Genomic DNA, 26,894 nt, shown 5'->3' on the forward strand with positions numbered 1-26,894 from the left:
TGCAAGATGAGCACAGTACTATGTATTTATCAAAAAAACTAAGATGACATTGGAAAATCTGAGATAGTTGGAAAACATGTATACATATATATAGAGACACACACACACATACATGTATGTATAAACTTTAGGAAATGGTAGATGATTAAGAGAATGTGTAGGGATTTAAAGTTATGTAAACAGGTAGTGGTTAGCTATTTTTGTAGCTGGATAAAAAATTCATATAACTACTGGGGGAGTAATCATGAAGAAATTTTTTTAATTTAAATAGGGGGAATTATTAAATATTACAAAATAATGATATAACATACTAAATATCTGGTCCTATCACTTGAAAATAGTGTGCATTGAACATTTGGTTGATGGAACTATAGTAGATTACACATTTATATTTAGAATGAGTAAACAGAACAAATTTTGATCATCCTGAAACTGAGAAATGCAGGAATGTTTGAGAATAATTAAGAAACATCCATTATAATGTTTAGACATCCTTGCAACCATAAGAAACAGAAAAAAGTTGGACCAAATTCAGAAGTTTGTAGAGAAAACAGAGACTGAGGTCATATGATTTGGCTAAAAGGGAATTCATTTAGTCCATATATTCAAAATCTCTCTACTGGTATAATTGTGAACGGTGTCTTCAAACCAAGGTTTCACGACTCATTTGTCTTCTCAGCTGAAGAGGTGTGGGGAAATGATTCATACGTCTTAATTTATCCTCATTTTCACATCTTAATTCTACTGAAGACTTAGTTGCATATATCATTCCATATATGCCATGACCACTTACTGGAAACATAAGAAATGGTGCTCAGATTTCAGTCTTAATTACTCACCTGTTCACTGTCACAGTCACATTCTTCCTGAGGTTCCAAAATCCCATTACCACACACCGACTGATTTTGATATAATGGTTTCAGTTTTGAAAAATTCTGAAGACACTGACCCTCAAATGTTGAAACAAAATATCTATAGTCACGCATGCTGCAGTTGCTAAACATCTTTATACCACTGGAAACCCTAAAAGGAAATAACAGTCCTCAGGTTAAGTAAACCTAGCTAATAAAACCACGTCTAAACAATGCTCCATGTATAATGATACGAATTGCAAGATGGCTCAAACGAAAAACTTGTACCTTGGTGGAGACAAAGTCAAACATGATTAATTTTTAATTTATCATTGCTTATCTTTAACATTAAAAAAAATAAGCATTGAAAATGTATCTTTACAGGAAAGCAATGAGGTATAATGGTTAAATCTATCTATCACCTATCTATCTACCTACCTATCATCACCTATCTTTCTCCTTACCTAATATGCTCTTCTCTTACATATTGAAAGCTTCCTTCCCTTATTTCCATTAAATATTTGCTCAAATGTCACCTTCTAGAGAGGTCTACCTTGACATTATCTGAAATTGTGTTCCCTCCCATATTCTCCTTCCAATTTCAATATTTATTATTCTACATAGTAGTTTCACATCATGTAAAAATAAGATTTTTTGTTTGTATCTTTTAATATATTTTCATATGACCTAAATTTTACACTAAAATATAAGTCCCTTGAAGTTTTATATTTTCATGTTCATTTCCAGTGGGCTGTCTAGTAGCTATGTCTAACAGATGTCCAATAGACATTTCAAATACGCGAGGTACAGTATTGAACTACTGTTCTTGCCCACCAAGTCTGCTCCATCCACTGCTCTCAGTTGCTGGCAATTCCATTCTTCTGGTAGCTCAGGTTGATAACATGGGTGTGACCCTGGACTTTCTGCACTAATACACACACACACACACACACACATGAATATAACACATCCAATTAACAATTTTTATATGGATTACATGCTGAAATGATAATATTTCAGATAGACTGGGTTAAATAAAATAATTTATTAAAATACATCACTAATTAATTTTATCTACTTAAACAAATTTTTAATGTAGCTAGTCTAAAATTTAAAGTTCTATATGAGGCTCACATTTCATTTCTATTGCACAGTGCCACTCTACGCAATCATGTCTGAAATAATCGTGCCTGAACAGCTATATCTGAGATGACAGAAGTCCTGGGTTGTCTCCTGAGCCTTCGAGGAAAGAAATATATAATTGCCAAGGTTTCTAGAGCACAGGCTCAGTAGTTGTGGCGCATGGGCTTAGCTGCTCTGTGGCATGTGGGATCTTCCCAGACCGGGGATCAAACCCGTGTACCCTGTGTTGGCAGGCAGATTCTCAATCACTGCGCCACCAGGGAAGTCCCAACTACATTGTTTTAATCGGCATCTGTGCCATTCTGCTTCTGTAGGCCACTCTCATGCAAAAAGCTACAAACTCTGAGCACTGACATCCTTTTACACAAAATTAGTTTAAAAATACGCAGGGACTCAGAGGTTATTTTCTACTTGGACCACATGTTTTCTGAGTGAAAATTAAGTTTTAGTTAGAACTTGGAACTTTTATTTAAGGTGGGTACAAAACAATTTAATTTTTAAAATCTTTGCTTAAAAGATGGCCATGGGGGGCTTCCCTGGTAGCGCAGTGGTTGGGAGTCCGCCTGCCGATGCAGGGGACGCAGGTTCGTGCCCCGGTCCGGGAGGATCCCACGTACCGCGGAGCAGCTGGGCCCGTGAGCCATGGCCGCTGAGCCTGCACGCCTGGAGCCTGTGCTCCGCAATGGGAGAGGCCACAACAGTGAGAGGCCCGCGTACCACACACACACAAAAAAGATGGCCATGGGAAGGAAGAAATGCAAGTGATATATATATACACACACACATACATATATAATAGACACAAGGCATTTGAAACAAATATTAAATAATTGGCTTTTTGTGGGGAAGACTACCTCTGGGTCTAAAGACAGCTATAAAATAAGTTGGGCTAAGGCAGCTGCCTTGAAATACTTTGATTTCTTATCCAAAGTTCCAATTGCGGGGTAGGAAAAAAATTGAAATAATTATTTCAGGAGAACGCAGCATCCTCTGCAGCCCTAACTGTTTCTGATTCCATGGGCATTAACTTGGCAAAATGTCAACTATCTGCTCTCTTTTACATAGGCACTTTGGTAGCTGTTTGAATGAATCTTAAATTTGTAATTACAAAATATGTCTTCAACAAGTCCAACAATCCTATCACTTTCCTAAGTCATTTCTAAGTTCCAGTCTCCAAGATAAGTGTTTCACATCTTCTATCAAAGCTTCCTATCAGAATAAACCAGATTCCCTACATCTTTACACCTCCATTAACCAGATTCCCTACGTCTCTATCTGTTTACTCTCCTAATGTTCTATCACAGTAACTGAATTTATCCTCTCCTCTCTAATTTCCTCCATGATTTTGCTCTTAACTCTTCATATGTCCAAAATTATCATCTTTTCTTCCTCTTCTCTTCATTTTGATCAATCTATAGATAATATGTCATGTCTCCCATCAATAAAATCCCTCCTTTGATTATAAATCCCACCTCATAATCCCCAAAAGGTTGCCTGTAACCTTCATCTCCATCCTATTGCCCCCCACAGAGTTTATCAGGTTCCTTAAAAAGAATCTAAAATATTGATTGGGATTGCACTGAATTTATAAACCTCTTCTGAAAAAATTAGACATTTTATAATAGGTCATCTATTTTCTTAGTGCTGGTATACACATACTTGTACACATAGTAATGGTTTTCAAGATTGATCACGCTGATGAATTTTTTGATGTTGTTCTGACTGAGTACTGATTCTGTGGCCTCTATGTAGGTAGTCAAGCATAATAACTGCAAAGAAGGACAATTATTTTCCTCTTCAAATCTTTTCTTCTTTTTTTTCCCCTCAAAATAATAGCCAAAGCTACTAGTACTACGTTATATTGTTAAGGGTGATTTTGCCTTGAGCAACAGATACAACAAGAACAAAAACAACAACAGTATCTATGTGAATTCAATATTTCATAGTCTTCATAAATCTTTAAAGTTTCCCTCTAATTCCCTTGAGTGAATATTTCATTATCATGGGGTTTACCGCTTTCTGGAGTCTTATATCATGTGAACAAATTCATTAGTGTGATATCTCTTCACGCACAACATTCCTTCCTAATTTTTGACGTGGGATTGAGTATAAAAAATAAATTCATCATGTCTTGTAAACAACCTCACAAATATATGTGTGAAATAAATTCAAAAGAAAAAACAAGGCTTACACTGCTTCATGATTCATTATGCACATAGCGCTTGGACAGATACATTTACGGATGTCATCATATGTTAATCCTATTTTAAGGCCAAGCAGTTGAGCTATAATAACGGAAAATCCCTCCAATGTTATTGCACCTGGATACTAAGATAAAGAAGGTTGAAGAGAAAACCATTATATAAGAAGAAAACAAAAGCAAGTAATACATCAAAACAGTTTTGTTCCTATAAAATTTTATATTTTAATACCTTTTCATGTTGACCATATTTTATATTTTATTTTGATAAAATAGTTAATTTATTAAGAAGCATGATATAAAGTAAAATGTAATTAAACTACCAATATCCTCTGGTGTAAAATTAGGCATGCCCAGATTCTATAGCCTTAAGCACACTTAGTGTTTCTGATGTAAACAATATAAAACACATTTATTTAACTTTCTTATTAAATCAATTCATTCAATTAACAATTATTAATTCAGTATACACATGTGTCAGGCACTATGATAAAAGATAAGAATATAGTGGCATGCATGAAAGAAAGGACTTTGTCCACACTTGCAGTTATATTACAAAAGTGGAGAAAGAAAACTAGTAGGAAATTAATAACGAACTCCCCAAATACAGAGAGATCATGAAAAGTGCTCTGAAGAAATGGAGTGCTCTAATAGAGAATTCTGAGGAGGGGTATAAGATACAGATAAGATACTTAGGAAAATCTGTGGAATTGATGTTTAGGCCAAGATAGAAAGTTTGGAAAATGACCCAGCCTCATTAATAGCGGTAGGGAGCTTGTATGGGAACCTGTTCAAATGCTGTAGTATAATGAGTGAAGTGAAGGAATGACAGAACGGAAGTTCGAGATATAGGCAAGGCCATGGTAAAGAAATTTGAAGTGAGATGTTACCAAAAAAAGATTGGTGGTAGTGCAGAGTGGCATTTCATATGATTTAACCTGGATAAATAAACTGTGATACTTTTCTCATATTTTTAATCATTACAAGAAAAATTCTTAGAACTTCTCTGATTTTTCTACATCAATAAAAATACATAGTGAGTAAAACTGAATTAATACCTAAAAGAAAAAATATTGTGTGTATGTATGTGCATGTGTGTGAATGAAAACATAGAATATTATCTAGCAACATGGAAAAATGACTCAGTAGGTACCCTCTCTTGAAAAAAAGGGAAAATCCCAGTGTCAGGATTTGAAAGGAGTCTAAAGACAAATCAGAACATGAGAGATGATATCTGGCTAACCACCAGGTTTTAGGGCAAGATATAGGAACCAGAAGCTGGACTTTTAATGCCAACACACAGAAAGGAGAAACAGTCTTATACTTTCATATTTATATAGTTGAAAACAAATCTCCTGTATAAAGCCATGCTACAGAATAAAATAAGCCCTTAATTATACTGTGCAGGAAGAGAAGGTAGATTACACACAAAAATTAATAACAGGAATAAAAAAGATGACATCAGTAAAGATCCTCAGATTAGAAAGAGCTATGATGTGCAAAAGAATGAAATTGGAAACTTGTCGTATACCACTTACAAAAATTTACTTGAAATGGATTAAAGACTTAAACATAAGACCTGAAACTGTAAAAGTTTTAGAAGAAAACATATGGCAAAAGCTGTTTGATATTGGTCTTGGAAATGATTTTATTGGATTTCACATCAAAAGCACAGGCAACAAAAGCAGAAATAAACAAGTGGGACAATATCAAAAGAAAATATGTCTACACAGCAAAGGAAACAATCAACAAAATGAAAAAGCAACCTATGGAAATGGAGAAAATACTTGCAAACCGTATACCTGATGAGGTGATTTTTAAAATATATAAGGAGCTCATAGAACTCAACAGCCAAAAAGCCCCAAATAACTCAATTAAAACATGGACAAAGGGCCTGAACAGACACTTTTTTCCCCCAAATAATACATATCAATGGCCATCAAGTATATGAAAAGATGTTCAACATCACTATTCGTCAGAGAGATACAAATCAAAACCACAGTGAGATACCACCTTCTACAAGATAGGATAGGTAATATCAAAAAGAGATAATGAATGAGGACACAGAGAAAAGGCAGCCCTGGTGCATTGTTGGTGGAAATGTAAGCTGATACAGTCATTGTGCAGAATAGTATGCAGTCCTCAAAAAATTGAAAACATATCATATGAGCCAGCAGAGCCACTTCTGGGCATATACGCAAAGAAAACGAGACCCCTTTCTGAACTCCCATGTTCACGGCAGCATTATTCTCAATAGCCCAGGCTTGGAAAGAACCTGCATGTTCACCAGTGAATGAATGGGTAACGAAAACGTGGTAGGTATACAGTGGAATGTTAGTCAGTTATAGAAAAGAAGGAAGTCCTGACATTTGTGACAACACAGATGACCTTGAGGGCATTATGCGGAGTGAACTAAGTCAGACAGAGAATGACAAACACCCCATGATTTCATATGTGGGATCTAAAACAAACGAACAGAAAACGAAACGGAAACAGACTCAGATACAGAGAACAAACTGGTGGTTAGCAGAGGTGGGGACTGCTGGTGAGATGGGTGAAATTCATGAAGGCGATTAAAAGGTGCTGACGGAGAAAGACAAATACTGTATGGGATCACTTACATGTGGAATCTAAAACAAAAAAAAAGACGAGAACCACTGACCTCACAAAAACAGAGAGAATGGTGGTCCCTAGGAGCTGCGGAATTAGGGAAATGGGAAGAAGTTGGCAAAAGGTTACAAACTCTCAGTTATAAGATGGATGAATGAGTCCTGAGGATCTAATGTACAGCATGGCAACTATAGTTACTAATACTGTATTATATCCTTGAAATTTGTTAAGAGAGTGGATCAAAAGCACTCTCATAAATAAAAAAGGTAAGCTATGTGAAGTGATGGATATATTAATTAATTTAATTTTGAGAATAATAAATAACTTACATCAAATTATCACACTGTACACTTTAATTATATTAGTATTTTATTTGTCAATTATACCTCAATAAAGCTGGGGGAGGGGGGCAGGAAGAGCTGTGGTGTGTTGTGCACGTGTGTGCGCACAAATACAGGAAAAACATAGAGAAGAAAAATGAATATTGGACAGTTTCAATAGAGACTTGGAATCTATAGTATAGAATCTAATAGATACTTCAGGTCATGAAGAAATTGGAGCCTGCCGGGCATTAACAGAAGCTTGCAGCATTGGTCAGGAGTCCATGCTCAAAGGAAACTAACTCTAGAAAGAGACAGTTTTTGTGACGTTTAGACTCAGGCCAGGTGTAATAGACATGGCATATGGGTTCACAGGGAACTCATGGAAAAAATGTTTACTATTTCTGGCCTGGAAAATATAAATTGTGAATACGAGGAGGATGATGACTGCGAAATACACAAGCAGAAAGCTTCAGAAAGAAGACCCTCCAAATTCTGACCCCCACATTTCTGGCTGAGTTTTGAGACACTCATACATGGAACAGCCTCAACACAACTGAAGATCTCAGCTGAGGCTAGAGCTGTTGTTCATGATGAAGAGCTGCTGTTCTAAATTTAACCAAGAGCACTGCATGACAAAACAAGCAAACACAAAATCAACCCTCATCAGAGAAAAGCAGCAGAATCCAGACTCCCTATGAACGTTACAATGTTCAAGGTAACAAAGGATATCATTGAAAAGGCCATGAAAACTGAATTGGGGTGTGAACAATGGCCCATAAAACTGATCCAGAATGTGTATTTTAGAAAATAAACTGTCTTCTGAAATGGAAGATTTAAAGAGAAACCAGTGTCTCCTGACATAATTCTCAGAAATATCCTGAATACAGTCCAAAATTACTCATCATACCAAGAACCAGGAATATCTCAACTGTAATCAGAAAAGACAATCAACAGAGAGCAAAACCAAGATGGTTCATACATTGCATTCTGCAACAAGGATTTTAAAGTAACTACCATAAAAATGCTCCAACAAGCTATTACAAAAACTGTTAAAAGAAATTAAAAAACAGAAAATCTCATCAAAGAAATAGATAATATAAAAAGAACCAAATGAAAGTTTCAGAACAGAAAAATACAATAATAAAAAAATAAATAAAACCTCAATAAATGAACTTAGTAACAAAATGGAGGTGTCAAAAGGGAGAATCAGTAAATTTAAAGATTGATTAGGGGCTTCCCTGGTGGTGCAGTGGTTGAGAATCCGCCTCCCAGTGCAGGGGACACAGGTTTGAGCCCTGGTCCAGGAAGATCCCACATGCCGTGGAGCAACTAAGCCCGTGCACCACCACTACTGAGCCTGTGCTCTAGAGCCCACAAGCCACAACTACTGAAGCCTGTGTGACACAACTACTGAAGCCTACACGCCTAGAGCCCATGCTCTGCAACAAGAAGCCTGCGCACCACAACAAAGAGTAGCCCCCGCTCGCCGCAACTAGAGAAAGCCTGCGTGCAGCAACGAAGACCCAAAGCAGCCAAAAATAAATAAATAAATAAATTTATATATAAAAAAAGATTGATTAGTATAAATTATCCAATCTGAAAACAGAGAGAAAATAGTTTTTTAAAAAAATTAACAGAAATACAGGAGCAGTGGGACAATAACAAAAAAATCTAACATTAACATTGTTAGCGGCCCAGAAGAGGAGAAAAAGTGCATAGCTGAAAAATACTTGAAGGAAAAAAGGCTGAAAATCTCCCAAATTTGGCAAAAGACACAAATCTACATATTTAATAGACTCACAAAACTTCTGACAATAAACTCAAAGTAGTCCATGCCCAGACAGATCATAATTACATGGCTAGAGAAAAATTTTAAATGCCTTGAAATCAGCCAAAGGAAAACAACATATTGCTTATTCAGGAACAATGATTACTATGACAGAGGATTTCTCATCAGAAATAATGTGGGACAGAGGATGTAGGACAATGTTTTCAAAGTGCTGAAAATGATTTTTATCCTGCAAAAATATCCTTGAAGAATAAAGAAGTGAACACATTCTAAAATGAAGGGAAATTCAGAGACTATGTTCCAATAGCCCTGCTTCAGAGCTGTAACATCTGTAGTGAAGAAAGAGGGACAGAAGGGATATTTATATGAGAAGATATAATAGACTATTCTTCTTCATTTGACTTTTTAAAAAAAATTATGTTTCAGGGTTAAAAACAAAAATTATAATTTAGTGTGATATACTTCTCAAGGTACTGAAAAGTAACATTTCAGCAAATTATATCATAAAATTCCCTGTTTTATGATTATATACATGATTTGGGACCTAAAATATGGTGTTAACATTTCTATATTCTACTTGAAATGGTATAATGCTGGTACACAAACTTGTGTGTATGTGATTGTGTGTGTAATCGTACTACAGAAAACATGAAAAATGCTTTACAAAGAGAAATATTGAAAAACACTAAAAATCAGAGATTGATCGTTTCTGTAAAGAGGACATATTTGTGTACTATATAGTGTCTGTCACAACTATAATTCTGATGTTGTATCAGGAAAGTAGTCATAGACAGTAGGTAAACGAATGGATATAGCTGTGTTCCTATAGAACTTTATTTACAATATATGTGGCAGGCCAGATTTGGCTGGTGGGTCACATTTGCTTATGTCTATGATGAATAAATCAAAATAGAATACTAAAAATTGTTCTAGTATCCCAAATAAAAACTGGAAATGCCAACGGAGGACCACAAAAAACAGAAAGATAAAACAGAAAACATATACTAAGTTGACAGACTGAAATACAAACATATCAACAATTAGATTCAATGCAAACTGTCTAAACATACCGATTAAAAGCCACAGATTTGCAAAATGTAGGAAAAACCACGTGTTCCAGCTATATGCTGTTTACAAGAAACTCACATAAGATATAAAGATGAAAGTAGTTAAGAAAAAAGATTTAGTGTGTGAACATTTATCACAAGAAAGTTGGAGAGGCTACATTAATAACAGGTGGAGTTAACTTCAGAGCAAAAATTATCATGGACAAAGGATATTATATAATAAAAGGTTTGATTTGCCAATAAAATATAATAATCTTAAATGTTTGGGTACCAAACATAAGAGCTGCAAAATATATGGAGCTAAAATGAATACAACTGAAAGAATAAATACACACATACATAATTTAGTTGGAGGCTTCAACAACTCTCACAACTGAGAGAAGCACTAGACAACTGGATATTGTTTAGAAGACATGAAAAACACTATCATACTACAATACCTATAAACGACTCAACTGCAGCATGATATACATCTTGTGAGTTTTGTAACATATGTAGCTTAAAGCAAGGTGTTTATGGACTTCAGTGATTGCAAGGTTTGTACCCATGACATGAAGTAGCACAATTTAACACTCTGGGAAAAGTTAAGTCAATCACTCAAGGCTGGGAAAAAAAGAACCCAAAGAGAGCAGATGAAATAATTCCTGGAAATCACACAGAACTGGGAATAATTGCTGGGCACACCAGTCAGAATAGAAACATTCATAATTCATGGGGCTTTGGATAGAGGGACTTAGAAGTCTACTGTCTCCTGATTAGTCTGGAACAAATTCACTCTGTATGAAATGCCTCCTGCTGCCACCTGAGAATATTTGAAAGAATGTCTGGACAGGATCAAACTCTTTCCAAGTAACTTGACTGTGTCCTAGGATAGGAAAAATAACACACACACACACACACGCACATGCACACACACACACACACACACACACACACATGCACATAAATATGCAGCAACCAGCAAGGTATAATTCAAAGTAGGCAACCAAATAAAATGTATAAAGCAGTAGATATCAGTGAAAAGGGCCAAGTAGGTAGCTCCAAGGACCTACCTGCTGCTCCACAAAAATACTGAAAATTTGAGAAAAAAATCATCAGCATCAAATTTGTCAGAACTCTAGAAAATAGTAAAAGATTTACAGCAATCAAGTGAATGCTGAAACTAGAAAAAGGCAACTTGAGAATTTATAACTTGTATTTTAAAACACTACTGGAATATTAGGTTAAAATATTTATTAAGTTTTTTTTATTGACAACTTAAAAATAGTAGGAAAGCACTGTGGCATTTTCACTTCCTCTAATCCTGCCCCAATCTCCAGCATGGATTTATTTCTGGGCTCTTCATTCTGTTCCATTTGTCTATATAGCTGTTTTTATACCAGTACTATACTGCTTTGATTACTGCAGCTTTGTAACATATTTTGAAATCAGAAAATGTGATGCCTCCAGCTTTGTTCTTCTTGCTCAAGATTTCTTTGGCTGTCCCAAGTCTTTTGTGATTACACATGAATTTTAGGACTGTTGTTTTCTATTTCTGTAGATAATGCCATTGAGGTTTTGATAAGGATTCACTGAATTTGCAGCTCACTTGGGATAATATGGACATTTTAACAGTATTAGTTCTTCCAATCAGTGGATATGGATGTCTTTTCATTTATCTGTGTCTTCTTTAACTTCTTTCATTTGTGTTTTAGAAATTTTCACCTCTCTGGTTAATGTTATTCCTAAGTATTTGATTGTTCTTGATGCTATTGTGAATGGGATTGGTTTATTAATTTCCTTTTTCAGATAGTTCATTGTGTATAAAAACATGACTCATTTTTTTTTTTTTTTTTTGTGGTACGCAGGCCTCTCACCGCTGTGGCCTCTCCCATTGCAGAGCACAGGCTCCGGACGCGCAGGCTCAGCGGCCATGGCTCACGGGCCCAGCCGCTCCGCGGCATGTGGGATCTTCCCAGACCGGAGCACGAACCTGTGTCCCCTGCATCGGCAGGCGGACTCTCAACCACTGCACCACCAGGGAAGCCCAACATGCCTCATTTTTGTATATTGATTTGTTTCTGCAAGTTTACTGAATTTGTTTGTTAGTTTTAAGAGTTTTGTTATTGTTGTTTAATATTTAGGACTTTCACACATATGACCATGTCATTTACAAACATAGATAATTTTACTTCTTTTCCAATTTGGATGTCTTTTCTTTCTTTTTTTTTCTTTCTTTCTTTCTCTCTCTCTGTTTTGTTTGTTTGTTGGGTTTTTTTTGTCTAATTGCTCTGGCTAGGACCTCCAGTACCATGTTGAATAGAAGTGGTGAGAGCTGGTATCCCTGCCTTGCACCAGATCTTAGATGGAAAGCTTTCAGTTTTTCCCCATTAATTATGGTGTTCCCTGTGGGCTCTTCATACATGTCCTTCATTGGATCGAAGTAATTTTCTTCTACTTTTGGAAATTTGTTGAGAGGTTTCATCATGAATGGATGTTAAAATCTGTCAAATGCTTTTTCTGATTCTATTGAGATGATCATGTGAATTTTCTCTATAATTTTGTTGTCATGGTGTATCACATTGAATGCTTTGCATATGTTGAACCTATGTTAAACATATGTTGCATCCCAGGAATAAAGCCCTCTTGGTCATAGTGTATAATACTTTTAATATGCTGAATTTGGTTGAATTTGGTTTGCTACTATTTTGTTGAGGATTTTTGCATTTATGTTTACCAGGGATATTGGTCGTAGTTTTTTTTTCCTGTGGCATCTTTGGCTTTGGTGTCACGGTGATGCCGGTCCCATAAAATGAGTTTGGAAGTGCTCCTTCATTTATTTTTGCAAGATTTTCAGAAGAATGATATAAATTCTTCCTTGAATTTTTGACAGAAATATCCAATGAAGCGATCTGGTCCTGGACTTTTCTTTATTAGGAGGTTTTGGATTACTATACTAATTCAACCCCTTATTTGTTATTGGACCGTTCAGTCTTTCTGTTTCTTCTTGATTCAGTGTTGTTAGGTTGTATGTCTCCAGGAATGTATCCATTTCTTCCAGGTCATCTGATTTGTAGGCATAAAATCATTCCTAATACTCCTTTATTATCCTTTTCATTTATCAGACATCCATTGTAATGCCTCCTCTTTCATTTCTGATTTCATCCATTTGAGTCTTTTTTGTTGCTTAGTTTAGATAAGGGCTTGTCAATTGTGTTTGTCTTTTAAAAAAATCAACTAGCTTTGTCAAAATTTTCTATTGTTTTTCTACCCTCTATTTAATTTATTTCTGCTCTAAGCAAAGTCTTCAGAAAAACAGAAATGGAGAAAATATAACTCATTTTATGTAGTCATTATTACCCTGATATCAAATCCAGAAATAGTCAATATCAGAAAAGATAACTAAAGTTCAATGTAACTCATCAACATAAAGGCAAATTTTCTTAAAACGTTACCAACTCAAAGGCAACAATAAATTAAAAAAAGACAATGCAGGAATGCAAAGCACGTTCAACAACTGAAAATCGGTCAATAATGTACTCACCATATTAACAGACTAAAGAATAAAAATCATATGTGTCTCAATAAATGTAGAAAAAGGCATTTGACAAAATTTAACATCAATTTCTGGAAGAACAAACAAATAAAAAACACTAAACACGTGGGAATCAAAAGGAGCTTCCATAACCTGATAAAGGACATCTACCAAAAATCCTATGACTAACGTTGTACAAAATGGTGAAAGACGATGCATTTCCTCAAAGATTGGGAAGAAAGCAAGGATTAGGACTCTCACCATTTCTACTCGACAACGTAATGGGGATTCTACCTGGTGGAATAAGTCAAGAAAAAGAAAAAGCATGCATATTGAAATGAAATAAATAAAATTATCTCTATTCTCAGATGAACTAATTATCTACACAGAGAATTCCAGTCTATCAAACAGCTCATATAACTAACTGTCTTTCCCAGCCTACAGAGGGTAGTCACCACAGGAAGCATAGATAAAAGTTGGGTGAGTTTGATGGACAGCATAAATATACTCCAATAGCTCCATGTTTATAAGACAATGAATTCCTTTCTTTTCATTACACCAAGTTCACAGCAAGTAGATGATCACTGATCACACATGTCAGTCAATCAATAAAATGATTAAAAACAATCCCAAATGTTTGAGTTGGTACCCCAAATCCAAAATCTCAAGTACTTTCACCTATATTAATAAATTTAGTATGAATCAAATATAATTCTGTTCTTCTTTGTTTAGAACCATTAATATCTATTCCTTCAATTGTTCCCCATTTCTTTGGTTTATAAACTGTTGCCTTCCAGGGAAGCCCTCCCAACTTTTATTTTTAATCAGTGAACATAAGGGCTGATGGGAATAGAGCAGGGGTCAGTAAACTATGGTCCAGAGACCAAGTCTGGCTTGTGACCTGTTTTGGTAAAGTCTGCAAGTAAGAATGTTTTTTAAGTCTTTTAAATAGTTGAAAAAAATCAAAAGAAAAACACTATTTTGTGGCAAATGAAAATTATATGAGACTCAAGTTTTAGTAGTGATACATTAAGCTTTAATGAAACATGGTCTTGCTCATTAATCTGTACCTGTCTACACTGACTCTTGCACAGATCACATGGCCTGCAAAGCTGAAAACATTTACTATCTGGCCCTTTACTTACAGTTTGCTAATCCTTAAGATAGAACTTGAAGTGAATGTATCATTATAAGGCATCCAACTCAAATAATGTCATTAGAGGATCTCTAAGCAAGAGAAGCTAGAAGGCTCACCTCACCAGGCAGATGAGGATCAGCTACTACAAAAAATCCTTAGACAGATTTGGGGTTTTAGAATTATCAGATTCGTCTTGCTTGGTTCATCCAATGTTACCATCCCAAATCTAGAGTCTCACTCCTTTCCAATTAATACCCTAATTATAAAATAACAGATCCGGTGCCACCTTGCATTTTTAATTCTGCAACGTGAACAATTAATCTGGGGTGTGATTCTCAGCTATATTTGCCTAGTAGTTACAAGAAAAAAGAGATTATTTTAAAGCCATCACAGGATCCAAGAAGAATTTAATAAAAGCAAATGAGTAACAGGTAACAAACAAATTATTGTTGAAGCAACAGAGGATGATGAGGCGACTCTGAGACTAGAAAAGCAGAATGTTGCTACCAACGCCAAGACTGGTTGGGTGTATGAATGAGGAACTGTCATTAGAATTCATAAACAAGTGCTGATAAGCAGGAGGAAAAAGCACAGAGGGAGGGGATGTTTCACACGACCAGGAAGCAATGGTTCTGAGGCACTGCTCCAGGCAGGGCCAGAATGTAAACACACTATGACACTTCCCTTCCTCTCTCCAATCATCCACATTTGCTGAACATACCCAAAAGCCAGAAGCCAAAGAAGCCCAGGGAATATATTGTTCTTATGATGTAATCAGAGCAGGTAATAAGCAGAAAATGGATCTGAGAGCACCTAGTGAGAGACTGATCCACAATATAAATATTAAGAAATATTAGAGGATGTAGAAATAAAAGAAAAAATTTAAATAAGAGAAAAAAAATAGATGATGAGTCAAAATGCTCTCATATATAATTAACCAAGTTCCAGAGAGGAAAGGGAAAGAAAAAGATTAGCAAATAAATAATATTGATATAATAAAATTTCTCAGGTCAGAAGTAAATTAGTATCCAGATTGAAAGGGCATCAATATAACAAGCATATTGGATGATAAAAGATACCTCGCAATGATAAAAAGATCTTAAATGTTTCTGCAGAGAAAACAAGCAGACCACATACAAATAAGTGAGACTAAGAATGGTGTTAAATTTCTAAAGAGAAAGTAAAAGGAGAGGACTTTTAAAATTCCAAGGTGCAATTATTTCAAAACCAAAATTAACCAATCTTTTAAAATAGCTACATTTTCTTTCTTTCTTTCTTTCTTTTTTGCTATATGCGGGCCTCTCACTACTGTGGCCTCTCCCGCCGCGGAGCACAGGCTCCGGACGCGCAGGCCCAGCGGCCATGGCTCACGCGCCCAGCCGCTCCGCGGCATGTGGGATCTTCCCAGACCGGGGCACGAACCCGCGTCCCCTGCATCGGCAGGCAGACTCTCAACCGCTGCGCCACCAGGGAAGCCCTAAAATAGCTACATTTTCAATGACGCAACTCCCAAACAAGTTACTACCCACCTACTTTTTCAGTAAATTATAGGAGTGTGTATTCTAACCAAAATGAGTAAGCAAGCCAGGAAAGAATACACATATTCCAAAGGAGACAAGACAGAAGATTCTTAAACAGCTATGCAAAAAGTCCAACGTAGATTGGTTTAAAAAAAAAAAATACATCTATAGAGTTAAAAAAAAAAAAAAGGAATTTCTGAATCATGTAGGAAAGTGGAGGCAATTTATAACTTAATTAAAGAATTTGGACAAAAACAGTAATGATGTAACTACAAATTTGGGAAGAACCAAAAGTTATGCAATAAAGGCGACAATCTCAGTTCATTATTTGCCTCATCAGAGAATTAAACACAATTCTAATAATCTGTATAATTATAGAGAGGAAGAATAGAAGAGGCAGAATGTAGAAATGATGAGCTATTAGGATGTTAAATTCTGACTTCAACATAGGAAGTCAATAGATAATGCCTAAATTTGAATACTCAAGAAATTTAATGGGCATATTATTTAGAAATATAGAGTAAAAGAATGAACAAACTATTCCTACACATACAAACATGAATAACTATCACAGACGTAATTTTGAGGAAATATATGGCAGACACACACAAGAACACACACTCTATTATATCATTTACAGAAAGCTCAAAGAAAGATCAAATTAACCAGTGATTAAGTGTCCGGATAGTGGTTTTCTTCGGTATGCGTAGAAAGTGAGAGGAAGCATGATTCTTCTGAAGTGTTGATAAGATTTTATTTCTTGATCTCTGGGATGTTTATACCTATGTATTGACTTGGCCAAAATTAATTGTGCTATACACTTATGACTTGTGCAATGTTCTCTATATATGATGTACTTCAATAAAACTTTTATTTGAAAGGAAACAGACATTAAGTTGTATGCCAGGAGGGAGAGGTTGACAAAAAAAGGGGAAAGAGGATTCAAGGAGTATAGATTATGCAAAGGACTGATTTAGTTGTTTTCAGTATGTCTTGTAAAACGATTTTTATTCATAATATGTGCGTTACTTGATAAAAATTTTGAAAGAAAAAATAATAGTAGTAGAGTTATATGCTTCAACATGTATATATCTTTTAACAAGCTATTCAAAATAGTTCTGAAATGATACATAAAGAAAAATGCTGAACAATAATATATAGTTAATGGATACATATATTTGTAACAATAGTATGAAGTATGCAAAAAATGGCAAGTATGAAATCATGACTTTTGTTATTTCTTGAATTTGAAATAACAGGAAGCTTTAACTTTTCTCTAAGGTTTTATGTCCTTAGAAAATCTGATGCAAAGTTAGTAGCCATTATACCTAGCTGGTGAAGGGGTATATTAACGTTTGTTCATATTATTTCCCTATGTTTGAAATTTATGATTAAAACAACTTTCTGAGATTAAAATAATGTTGTCCCAACAAAATAATGATAGAGATATAGAGAAAAAAAAAACAAGTTTACTTAACTATGTAAAATAATACTTTTAAAATACAATATAAAGTTAAAAAAAAACAGTAAAGAAGGATACAAGTTACATACCATAGCAATACCTGCATCACAGCTTTTATTGCATATTGTGCCAGGAAATATTGCTCCCACATATTTAGGCTGTTTCCTGTAACTACATCATTATAGTATGGCTTTTATATTAGCATGGTTACTCAGAACAATTTACTAGCTTACTTATTAAATTAAATCTCCCATAGAATTTAAAATAATTAGTCAAACATATAATTTTTTATCTGAATAATATCTAATATATTATACAAGGTGCTCAAATCATTGAAAACTGTAATTCACTTTAATGCCAGTTTTCTTTCTTAAACTAACTCTTTGACTTGATACAATTTTATTTATCTCAAATTCTCCTCAGGTTCCCTTATTCAGCATTCACTGTTTTGGTCACTAAAAGTTAAAACGAAAGGGATTTTTAATCTGTAGAAAAGAAATCTGGCCTGTTCTAAAGATAAGCATTTTTAAAAATTAAATGTAACCAAAACACTCAAATCTTTCTTTATCAAACAGTAGACATGAAATGTATTCACATAACAAGGTAATGTTAACTGAATAGTGTCAATTTTACATCATTAGTAAGCTGAGGCTTGTATGTATTCTATAGTATACTTGATATCATAAAAGTTCATGAAAGACAGACTTTTTTGCATAGATTATACTCCAAAATATTTTGTCATATAAGTGATTCAGGTTATTTTATTTTTATTATATTTCCAACCACACTATCACCTCAATGGCAACAGCTATGTTTTCTTTAATATTTTCCAAGGGGCCTACAGAAAGCTGAAGAACACAATAAAGGCATTAAATTATAAAATTAATGGAATTATTTATGTATATCTCTTTATTAATGTAGAACATTGTGCTTACATAAGTAAGAATGTTACGTCATGGGGCCGTAGGATAAGATAGTCCTGTTTCCATGTCAAAAATCTTTGTAATAAATCATCAGCATCCCCATTAGTAGAAATTTGGTTTTTATCTGACCACAATTCCAAGGAGGATAGTATCACAGTCAATTTGAACTGACTAAACATCTAAAAATAAGATTTACAGTATATTTATTCAAATAACATAAATCATTACATCAAAACAGTACAAAAAATAAAGAAAAAGTTTACTTGATTACTTTGGATATTAAACCAAATAAAGGGCTTTAAGTCATTAATTTGTCATGATATAATGGAAAGGTTTTCAATGACTTTTTATAAAATTGTAAATGTAAAGAAGTTAAAACTTACTGTGTTGACAAGGCCAATAAGCTGAATCATTTTCTGCATTACAGCCATCGTTTCTGATCCCATATAATCATGCTGAAAACGAAATTTTTGTGATTCTTTAAAAAATGTGAGTGACAGCAATTTTTTTTATATGGCAAATATATCTTGGTGATACCAGGCAAGAAAATCATAGGCTCTGTCAGACAATTTAAAGCATACTAACATAAAGATGATAATATTTACAATAAATGAAAACAAACAACAAAAAGAAAAAAATCATACTTGGGCATTCAACATAGATTCTCACTTGTTATATATTTTAAAGACATTGTCCAGCAGAAACAATTGAAATCCTCAAGAAGTACTAAAATAACTTCACAGATTCCTCTGTATTATAAAGGGATTTCTTGAGGTAGACATTTTCTATAACACAGAGGGAATCAACCACAGTATTTCCCATTGTATGCTTAGTAATTAAAGAAGAAGCAAATACATAAGCATTAAAAAAAATCAAAATGCTCAAATAAATCTTTAGGAAAAAAGACAGAAATTGTAATGATGTAAAGTGAAGATTATGTGGAATGAATGATTCAAAAAGGTTTGATAAAGAACAAGATGAAACAGGGTAAAGGAAAAAAGAAAGAATTTTTCCTCTGAAACTCATAAATACATTTTTTAAAACTAAAGTATAGTCGATTTACAATCTTATATTAGTTTCAGGTGTACAGTATAGTGCTTCAATATTTTCATAGATTATATCCCATTCAAAGTTATAAAACACTGCCCCTATTCACTGTGCTGCATTTCAGTCATCAAGTAAATGCTAATAAAAACCACAATATGATCTCAGTATTCATACACCAGAATGGCAGCAATTTAAAAAAGACTAACAATACCAATTACTTGTGAGAATATGGAAGAACAAATTGTTATAGTCGCTTTTGAAAACTATCAATATCCTCTAAAAGTAATATACACTAACCCGATGATATAACAATTTCACTCTTGGGTAGATACTCAAAAGATATTATGTCTACCAAATGGACATTCTTCCAAGGAAGACACACAAGTGGCCAACAGGTACACAAAAAGGTATTCAACATTACTAATCCTCAGGGAAATGCAAATCGAATTCACAGTGAGCTATCACCTCACACCTGTCAGAATGGCTATCATCAAAAAAAACAAGAGCTAACAAATGCTGGTGAGGATGTCGAGAAAGGGAACGCTTGTGCACTGTTGGTGGGAATGTAAATTGGTACAGCCACTATGGAAAACAGTATAACGGTTCCTTAAAAAATTAAAAAAGGAACTACCATATGACCTGACAATCCCAATCCTCAGTATACATCCTAAGGAAATGCAATCAGTATCTCATAGAGATATCTGCATTCCCATGTTTACTGAAACATTATTCACAATTGAAACATTATTCACAATAGCCTAGATACAAAAACAACCTAAGTGCCCATCAACAGATGAATGAACAAAGAAAAAGTGGTATATATGTGCAATGGAATATTACTCAGTCATTAAAAAGGACATTCTCCCATTTGCTACCGCATGAGAAACCTGGAAGGCATTATGCTAAGTGAAATAAGCCAGCCAGAGAAAGACAAAAACTGTATGGTATCATTTATATGTAGAATCTAAAAAAAAAAGTCCAATTTCATAGAAACAGAGAAGAGAATTTTGGTTTCCAGAGGCGGAAATGGAGAAATGTAGGTCAAAGGGTACAACCTTTCAGTTATAAGAATAAGTTCTGAGGGTCTAATGTGCAGCACGGTGCCTGGAGTTAAAAATATGGTATTGTATACTTGAAAGTTGAAAGCAGATCTTTAGTCTTCTCACCACATACACACACACACACACACACACGGAAAAAAGAGTTAACTATGTGAGGTGATGAATGTGTTAATTATCTTGATCTTGGTAATCAATATTAACTGAATTGGTCAGATGGTAAATATCTGATACGTTCAAAGAAAACACTGTGACCAGAGAGGCTACAGCTGGTTAAAGAGAGGGCAAGGCAGTTAGGAGGTGTGGCCAAAGACACCCTGGCCTAATCTGGGGATGAGGACGCAGGCAGACAACACTGGGCATCCTAGGCTAGTCTGGGGTTCTAATCGTATCTAAGTCACACTTAGAATTAAATATTTATATTTGAAAATAATTAGAAAATTCCATTATGTCTTTGAAGTTAAGGAAATTTTTAATTATGTTTAAAGAAAGAAAAGAGATAGACATCCTATATAACACAGGGAACTATATTCAATATCCTGTAATAAACCAGAATGGAAAACAATAAGAAAAAAAGAATGTCTATATGTGTATAACTGAGTGGCTTTGCTGTACAGCAGAGATTGGCCCAATATTGTAAATCAACTATACTTCAATAAAAAATAAATAACTAAATAAATAAAATAGAGCTTCCCTGGTGGCGCAGTGGTTAAGAATCCGCCTGCCAATGCAAGGGACACGGGTTCGAGCCCTGGTCCGGGAAGATCCCACATGCCATGGAGCAACTAAACCCGTGTGCCACAACTACTGAACCTGAGCTCTAGAGCCTCCGAGCCACAGCTACAGCGTGCCTAGAGTCCGTGCTCCGCAACAAGAGAAGCCACTGCAATGAGAAGCCCACGCACAGCAACGAAGACCCAACGCAGCCATAAATAAATAAATAAATTAATTAATTAATTTTAAAAAATAAAAAGGGAAATCTCTTTTTTAAAAAAAATTAAATAAATTAATTAAATAAAAATGTCTGGAGTCTCAAAGGTAAATTACCCCAAATTGGCAATTCCGTGTTTTAATTTTTCTATCAACCTTTAGCAAAAAGTGTAGCTACCTTTCCATGATCATTAGAAATATTAATTTAGAAACCGGTAAGACAGCTAACAATATTAAACATTTCCATAAATTGGTTTCATAAAGTTAATACTCAGGAAAGTTTTAACATTTCAGCTGATGTTCTCTAGGTGATAGTAATAAAACATTAAGCTTTAAGAAAGAAAGAAAAGAGAGAGTGAGGGAAGGAGGGGAGAGTTTGACTTACCAAAGCTTTATCCACTATAATGTGCATTTCTAGATACTGGGGTAATAGTTCTGAAAGAGTTTTTTCCTGAAAGGAGAATTTATCAAATGTTAACATGTTTTCAATTTGTTAAGCACAGAGAGTGACATGTAAAGAAAGCAAAAAGGATGTATATAAAACCCTCAAGAGGACTTAACAATATAAATTAATTGTAAATCAGAAAATTTACTTGAAAACAGATTCCAGGTTTAAGGGAATCCCAGGGAGCCTGATAGCGTAAGGTGGGAGTCTAGGTACTCACTATTAATACTGCGTAAGAGAAAGTGAACAGCTCTGTAGTTCCAGAGCATAGGCTGCATGCCCCACTTGATATGGGTAATAATCCTTGATTGTGCCAAGTCCGTCAGCTATGAATCAACAATTTACTACATCGTCATTTAGTACTCTAATGGTAATTTCTACATGAGCTATATTTCTAACACATTGAGATACCATTTCACACACAGATATTTTAAAGAAACCAAAATTTCTTCCTTGACCCAAGTGCATTGGTAACTAAATCGAAGAGTAAGGAGGATACAAAGATTGGGTCTGTCATAAAATATCTTAGCTTACTATAAATAAACAGGCAAACAAACAAACTGGACTTGACAGTAGAGCTTAGGTTTATATTTCCATAGGGAAGCAAATTACGCCTGCATCTTATATATGTATATACTGAGATGCTGACTTTTTTCCTTTGTGTTCAACATTAACTTTAAAGGTATTCTGTATTTTGGTTACCCTTACTGTGCCTGTATAAAAATATAAGTCAATGTTGACAACCATGTCTTCTGCATTGCAGCTTGATTGAGTATAATTATAAATTACGTGTGCACCATAACCAATTTCGAGCATGTTTCTGCACAGTAGGTTTCATATTTTAATAACAGCATTGTTTTTATCCTATTTGCCTTTCCAAATTTATATTCTTATTTTCAAAATAATAAGTAAAAAATGTAACTTTGATACCTATGTTTTAAAACAAACTTATAATACTATTCACCATAATATCAGGTGTCACTTTCAATAAAATGAACTTCAAAATTCATTTGTTTTTAATAGGTTATCTTTATTTCCTTTTGTAAAACTTTGTGTTCATTTAAAAAAGAAATAAGTATTGAATCATAGAATATTGCCAAAATAGCTCACTATATCTCATGTATCATTCACTCAGTTTCCCCCAGTGGTTACATGTTACAAAACTATAGTATGTTTTCAAAACCAGGATATTGACCTGGTACAGTGTGTATGTGTATATCTCTACATCATACTGTCATGTGTATGTTTACATAACCAGCACTGCAATCAAGATACAAAACTATTTTATCACCACAAAGATTTCCCTTGTTGTACCTGTTTAAAGTCAGATGAGATTATACAGTCAGAGGAAGAGAAAGAAAAAAGAATGGAGAAAAATGAAGAGAACCTCTTCTGTTCATTCTGTGTTTCAAGCACACCAACATGCATATAATGGGAGTAACAGAAAGTGAGGGGATAGATAAAAGGGCAGAAAGGATCTTCAAAGAACTAATGGCCTCTTCTGTTCATTCTGTGTTTCAAGCACACCAACATGCATATAATGGGAGTAACAGAAAGTGAGGGGATAGATAAAAGGGCAGAAAGGATCTTCAAAGAACTAATGGCCAAAAAGTTCCCAAATTTGATGAAAAAAACATTAATTTAAACATCCAAGAAGCTTAATGAACTCCAAGTAGGATAAACTCAAAGGGATCCCCTCAAAGGTACATCGTAAGAAAACTGTCATAAGGCAAACACAGAGGCTCTTGAAAGAATCAACAAAGAAGGGACTCATCATGTACAAGGAATCCTCAATAAGATGAATAATATTTGATTCTTCATCAGAGACCATGGAGTCCAAAAGACGGGGAACTGAAATATTCAAAGTGATGAAAGAAGGAATTCTATATTCAGCCTACAAGTAAATTAAGAGAGTTTAATAATATACAAATGATTAAGTATTCTAGAAAGATATGTCCCAGTAGTACGTAAAGCTATATGTCAAAATATTAAAAGTAATTTTACCAGGGTAGTGGTAACTATTCTTCCTATATTCCTAAATTTTATTCAATAATATGCATTTTTGTTGGAATAAAAATGGAAAACAAGAAATATTACATTATACATCATACAACAATAAGCTTGACACACATTATTGCATATTTCCATGTATTTTAGATGGAATATGGATGTTTCATTTACTGCTGTAGAAAAAAGATACCAAATTTTATATTACTACTCAACAGCTAAGTAGTCCCTTTTCATGATTTTTTTTTTTTTTCGGTACGCGGGCCTCTCACTGTTGTGGTCTCTCCCGTTGCGGAGCACAGGCTCCAGACGCACAGGCTCAGCGGCCATGGCTCACGGGCCCAGACGCTCCGCGGCACGTGGGATCTTCCCAGACCAGGGCACGAACCCGTGTCCCCTGCATCAGCAGGCGGACTCTCAACCACTGCACCACCAGGGAAGCCCCCTTTTCATGATTAACACAATTCTACAGAAGTAATTTTATAGTGTGTCATAACATCCAAATTGTCTCAGTTACCTGTGAGTTTAAATGGACTTTATAGGGCTGGTCTTTCTGCCAAATATTGCTGTAATTTTCTGCTAACATTGGCATATCTGGATTGTCATTTTTCACTTGATAAATTATGTGCTCGGACCTTGCTGAAGATTCCAATGGCTCAATTCCATAGCTGATATTTTCAAACTGAAGAAATCCCCTGAATATTTAGAAAGCAGTGATATAAAAATCCTGCCTATAATCCCATCAGACCTATAATCCAAAGTGTAAGAAATGAGAAACCATAGTGAGGTACATGTATTAAACCCACTCTCTTTCCCTGCCTTTTTTCAGCTACCATTAGTAACTGAGTAACCACATCTGAGTCAGTTTTTCTCACGTATTAAAAAACTAAATACACTGAAAAGTATTTTGAATTTTCTGTATAGTAGTCACATTCATTCAAGATGTATTAATTAAGGCCAAGTATTTGCTGGGAACCAAGACATTTGTTGAGAATTCCAAGAATAAAAAGTTCCTATTCTTACAGGGGTTAGAATAAGAGAAATGGATATATAGAGTGGAGATCTAAAAAGATTAATATGCAGGAAAACCACATTCAGAGAATGTCAGTTTTCTGAGTTGATATGAGCAAATTCTGGAAATCAGGCAACCAAAAGCGAAAGGAAGTTAGGAAGAGTTTTTTGCTCTGCTCTGGACCTGTCTTCATCTGATAAACTCACCACCTTCTTCCTGCCACTATCAATGACGAAAATCACTTATCCCTGCCCTTTTACCTCTGAGGTACCTTCTCAATTAGTCATTTTACATCTGATACCAAGTACACCTACACTGAGAGCATACAATATGTGCTTAGTTAAGCAACTAATTAATGTCATTTTCCATAACTGTTCCAGATAACTGATAGATAATACAACAATAACATCTAGGGAGACGTTCTAAAGGATTCGGGTGGGGTGGTGTTTGTTCTGTTTTACTGCATCTATCTCTTTCTGCTCAATATCTTGAAAATATCTCAAGTCAGGATTCCCTTGAATGATTTCATTTCAATTGGCATGACTAAGGTCCATTTATTAATGTTAATATTATTAATAAAAGTAAGGCCATCATGAAGAAAACGTTCAGATTTGAATTCTCCTTAAATATCCCAGATTTGTGTTTTGCGGCCACTAAGTTTCATTTTAAAGTATATCCTAAGTTTTCATGTATAAATAGCCTCTAAAATGCTATTACCTGAGTCCAGAACAGATGCTGAGTGTCACGACTGAATTTGGAAAATCTGCAACGTATCCTTGGTAATGGCAATGCATCTGAAAAACAGTACAGAGTGGCAAATAAATAAATCATTTATGCATAAAAGTGTATCGGCAAACATTATAAATATTCAAAACATTAAAACAGTTGAAAATAATAAGATTGTGTACCATACAGATTTACTAAAATTGATTTTCAAGGAAAATAAGTATTTGACAACTCTCTTTACTTTGTACCATCTAGGTGCCCATGACTGTTCTCTAGGTCTGGATTTCATCTCTATCATACATGGAATGTGGAATAAAATTGTATGAAACTGCCAACATGGAACAAACATATCCCAGTGGTAATAATATGTCCACTTCAATAAGGAAACGTGTGATAATAAATGTCTAAGACACCTGGGTCTTACCTTAAAATATGAAGACTCAGAATGCAAAGATCCAGTTTCATTATATGTATAAACCAAAAAGTTCTGGGATACGAATGAGCTAGGAAAAACAAAAATAAAAAACTGGTTGAATCATGAATTTATTATGAACATAAACATTAAAATAATAAAAAAGCAGTGAAATATATGATTCATATAATAATATTCCTTAACTAGAGTAATTTTAGCATGCCATAACAGTGTAAATTCATAGAACTATTGACTCAGAGAGTTTAGGATTTCTTAACACTGGAATAGACTTTGAATCCTCCATATCAGATATTCGTGTGTGTGCCTGCCTGTGTCTCCATTCAACAAGATTTACTGAGTGTCAATGATCTGACAGATCCTCTTCGAGGCACTGGGATACAACAGTAAACAAAAGAGAAAACCACGGGTCTTCACGGCAGTGAGAGACACATACGTTAGTACATTAGGTGATGATAAATAAGGCCCAGGGTGGCAGGAGGTTGGTTGCAAATGTAGACAGGATGGCATGGAAAGGCTCACTGAACTGATAAGTAAAGACCTGAAAACAAGCCACTTGGATTTGCACAGAAATGTTATTCCGGACAAAGCAAGGAGAAAATGCAAAGACCCTGAGGCAGAGATATGTTTTGTGTTTATAAAGAACGTCTGGGGGCAGTGCCTGTGGTGAAGCGTGGAGTGAAGACAAGAGCCCACAGT

At 34.8% G+C, this 26,894-nt stretch overlaps 1 protein-coding gene across 1 annotated transcript in view; it reads right to left on the minus strand.

Moving 5' to 3' along the window:
• The window catches only part of ADAM18 (ADAM metallopeptidase domain 18), a 77,661-nt gene that overhangs the window by 41,687 nt on the left and 9,080 nt on the right, over nucleotides 1-26,894 (minus strand). Inside the window, exons 4-12 of the mRNA XM_049704218.1 lie at nucleotides 26,190-26,268; nucleotides 25,757-25,833; nucleotides 24,545-24,722; nucleotides 21,961-22,026; nucleotides 18,924-18,995; nucleotides 18,553-18,719; nucleotides 17,707-17,788; nucleotides 4,186-4,322; nucleotides 840-1,023 (exon numbers count right to left, since the gene is read on the minus strand). Of these exons, the coding sequence (XP_049560175.1) occupies nucleotides 840-1,023; nucleotides 4,186-4,322; nucleotides 17,707-17,788; nucleotides 18,553-18,719; nucleotides 18,924-18,995; nucleotides 21,961-22,026; nucleotides 24,545-24,722; nucleotides 25,757-25,833; nucleotides 26,190-26,268 (1,042 nt within the window). The remainder of the gene's footprint in view (nucleotides 1-839; nucleotides 1,024-4,185; nucleotides 4,323-17,706; nucleotides 17,789-18,552; nucleotides 18,720-18,923; nucleotides 18,996-21,960; nucleotides 22,027-24,544; nucleotides 24,723-25,756; nucleotides 25,834-26,189; nucleotides 26,269-26,894) is intronic.

The sequence above is a fragment of the Orcinus orca genome, chromosome 21 (assembly GCF_937001465.1).
Source record: "Orcinus orca chromosome 21, mOrcOrc1.1, whole genome shotgun sequence".
In the NCBI taxonomy this organism is placed as follows: domain Eukaryota; kingdom Metazoa; phylum Chordata; class Mammalia; order Artiodactyla; family Delphinidae; genus Orcinus; species Orcinus orca.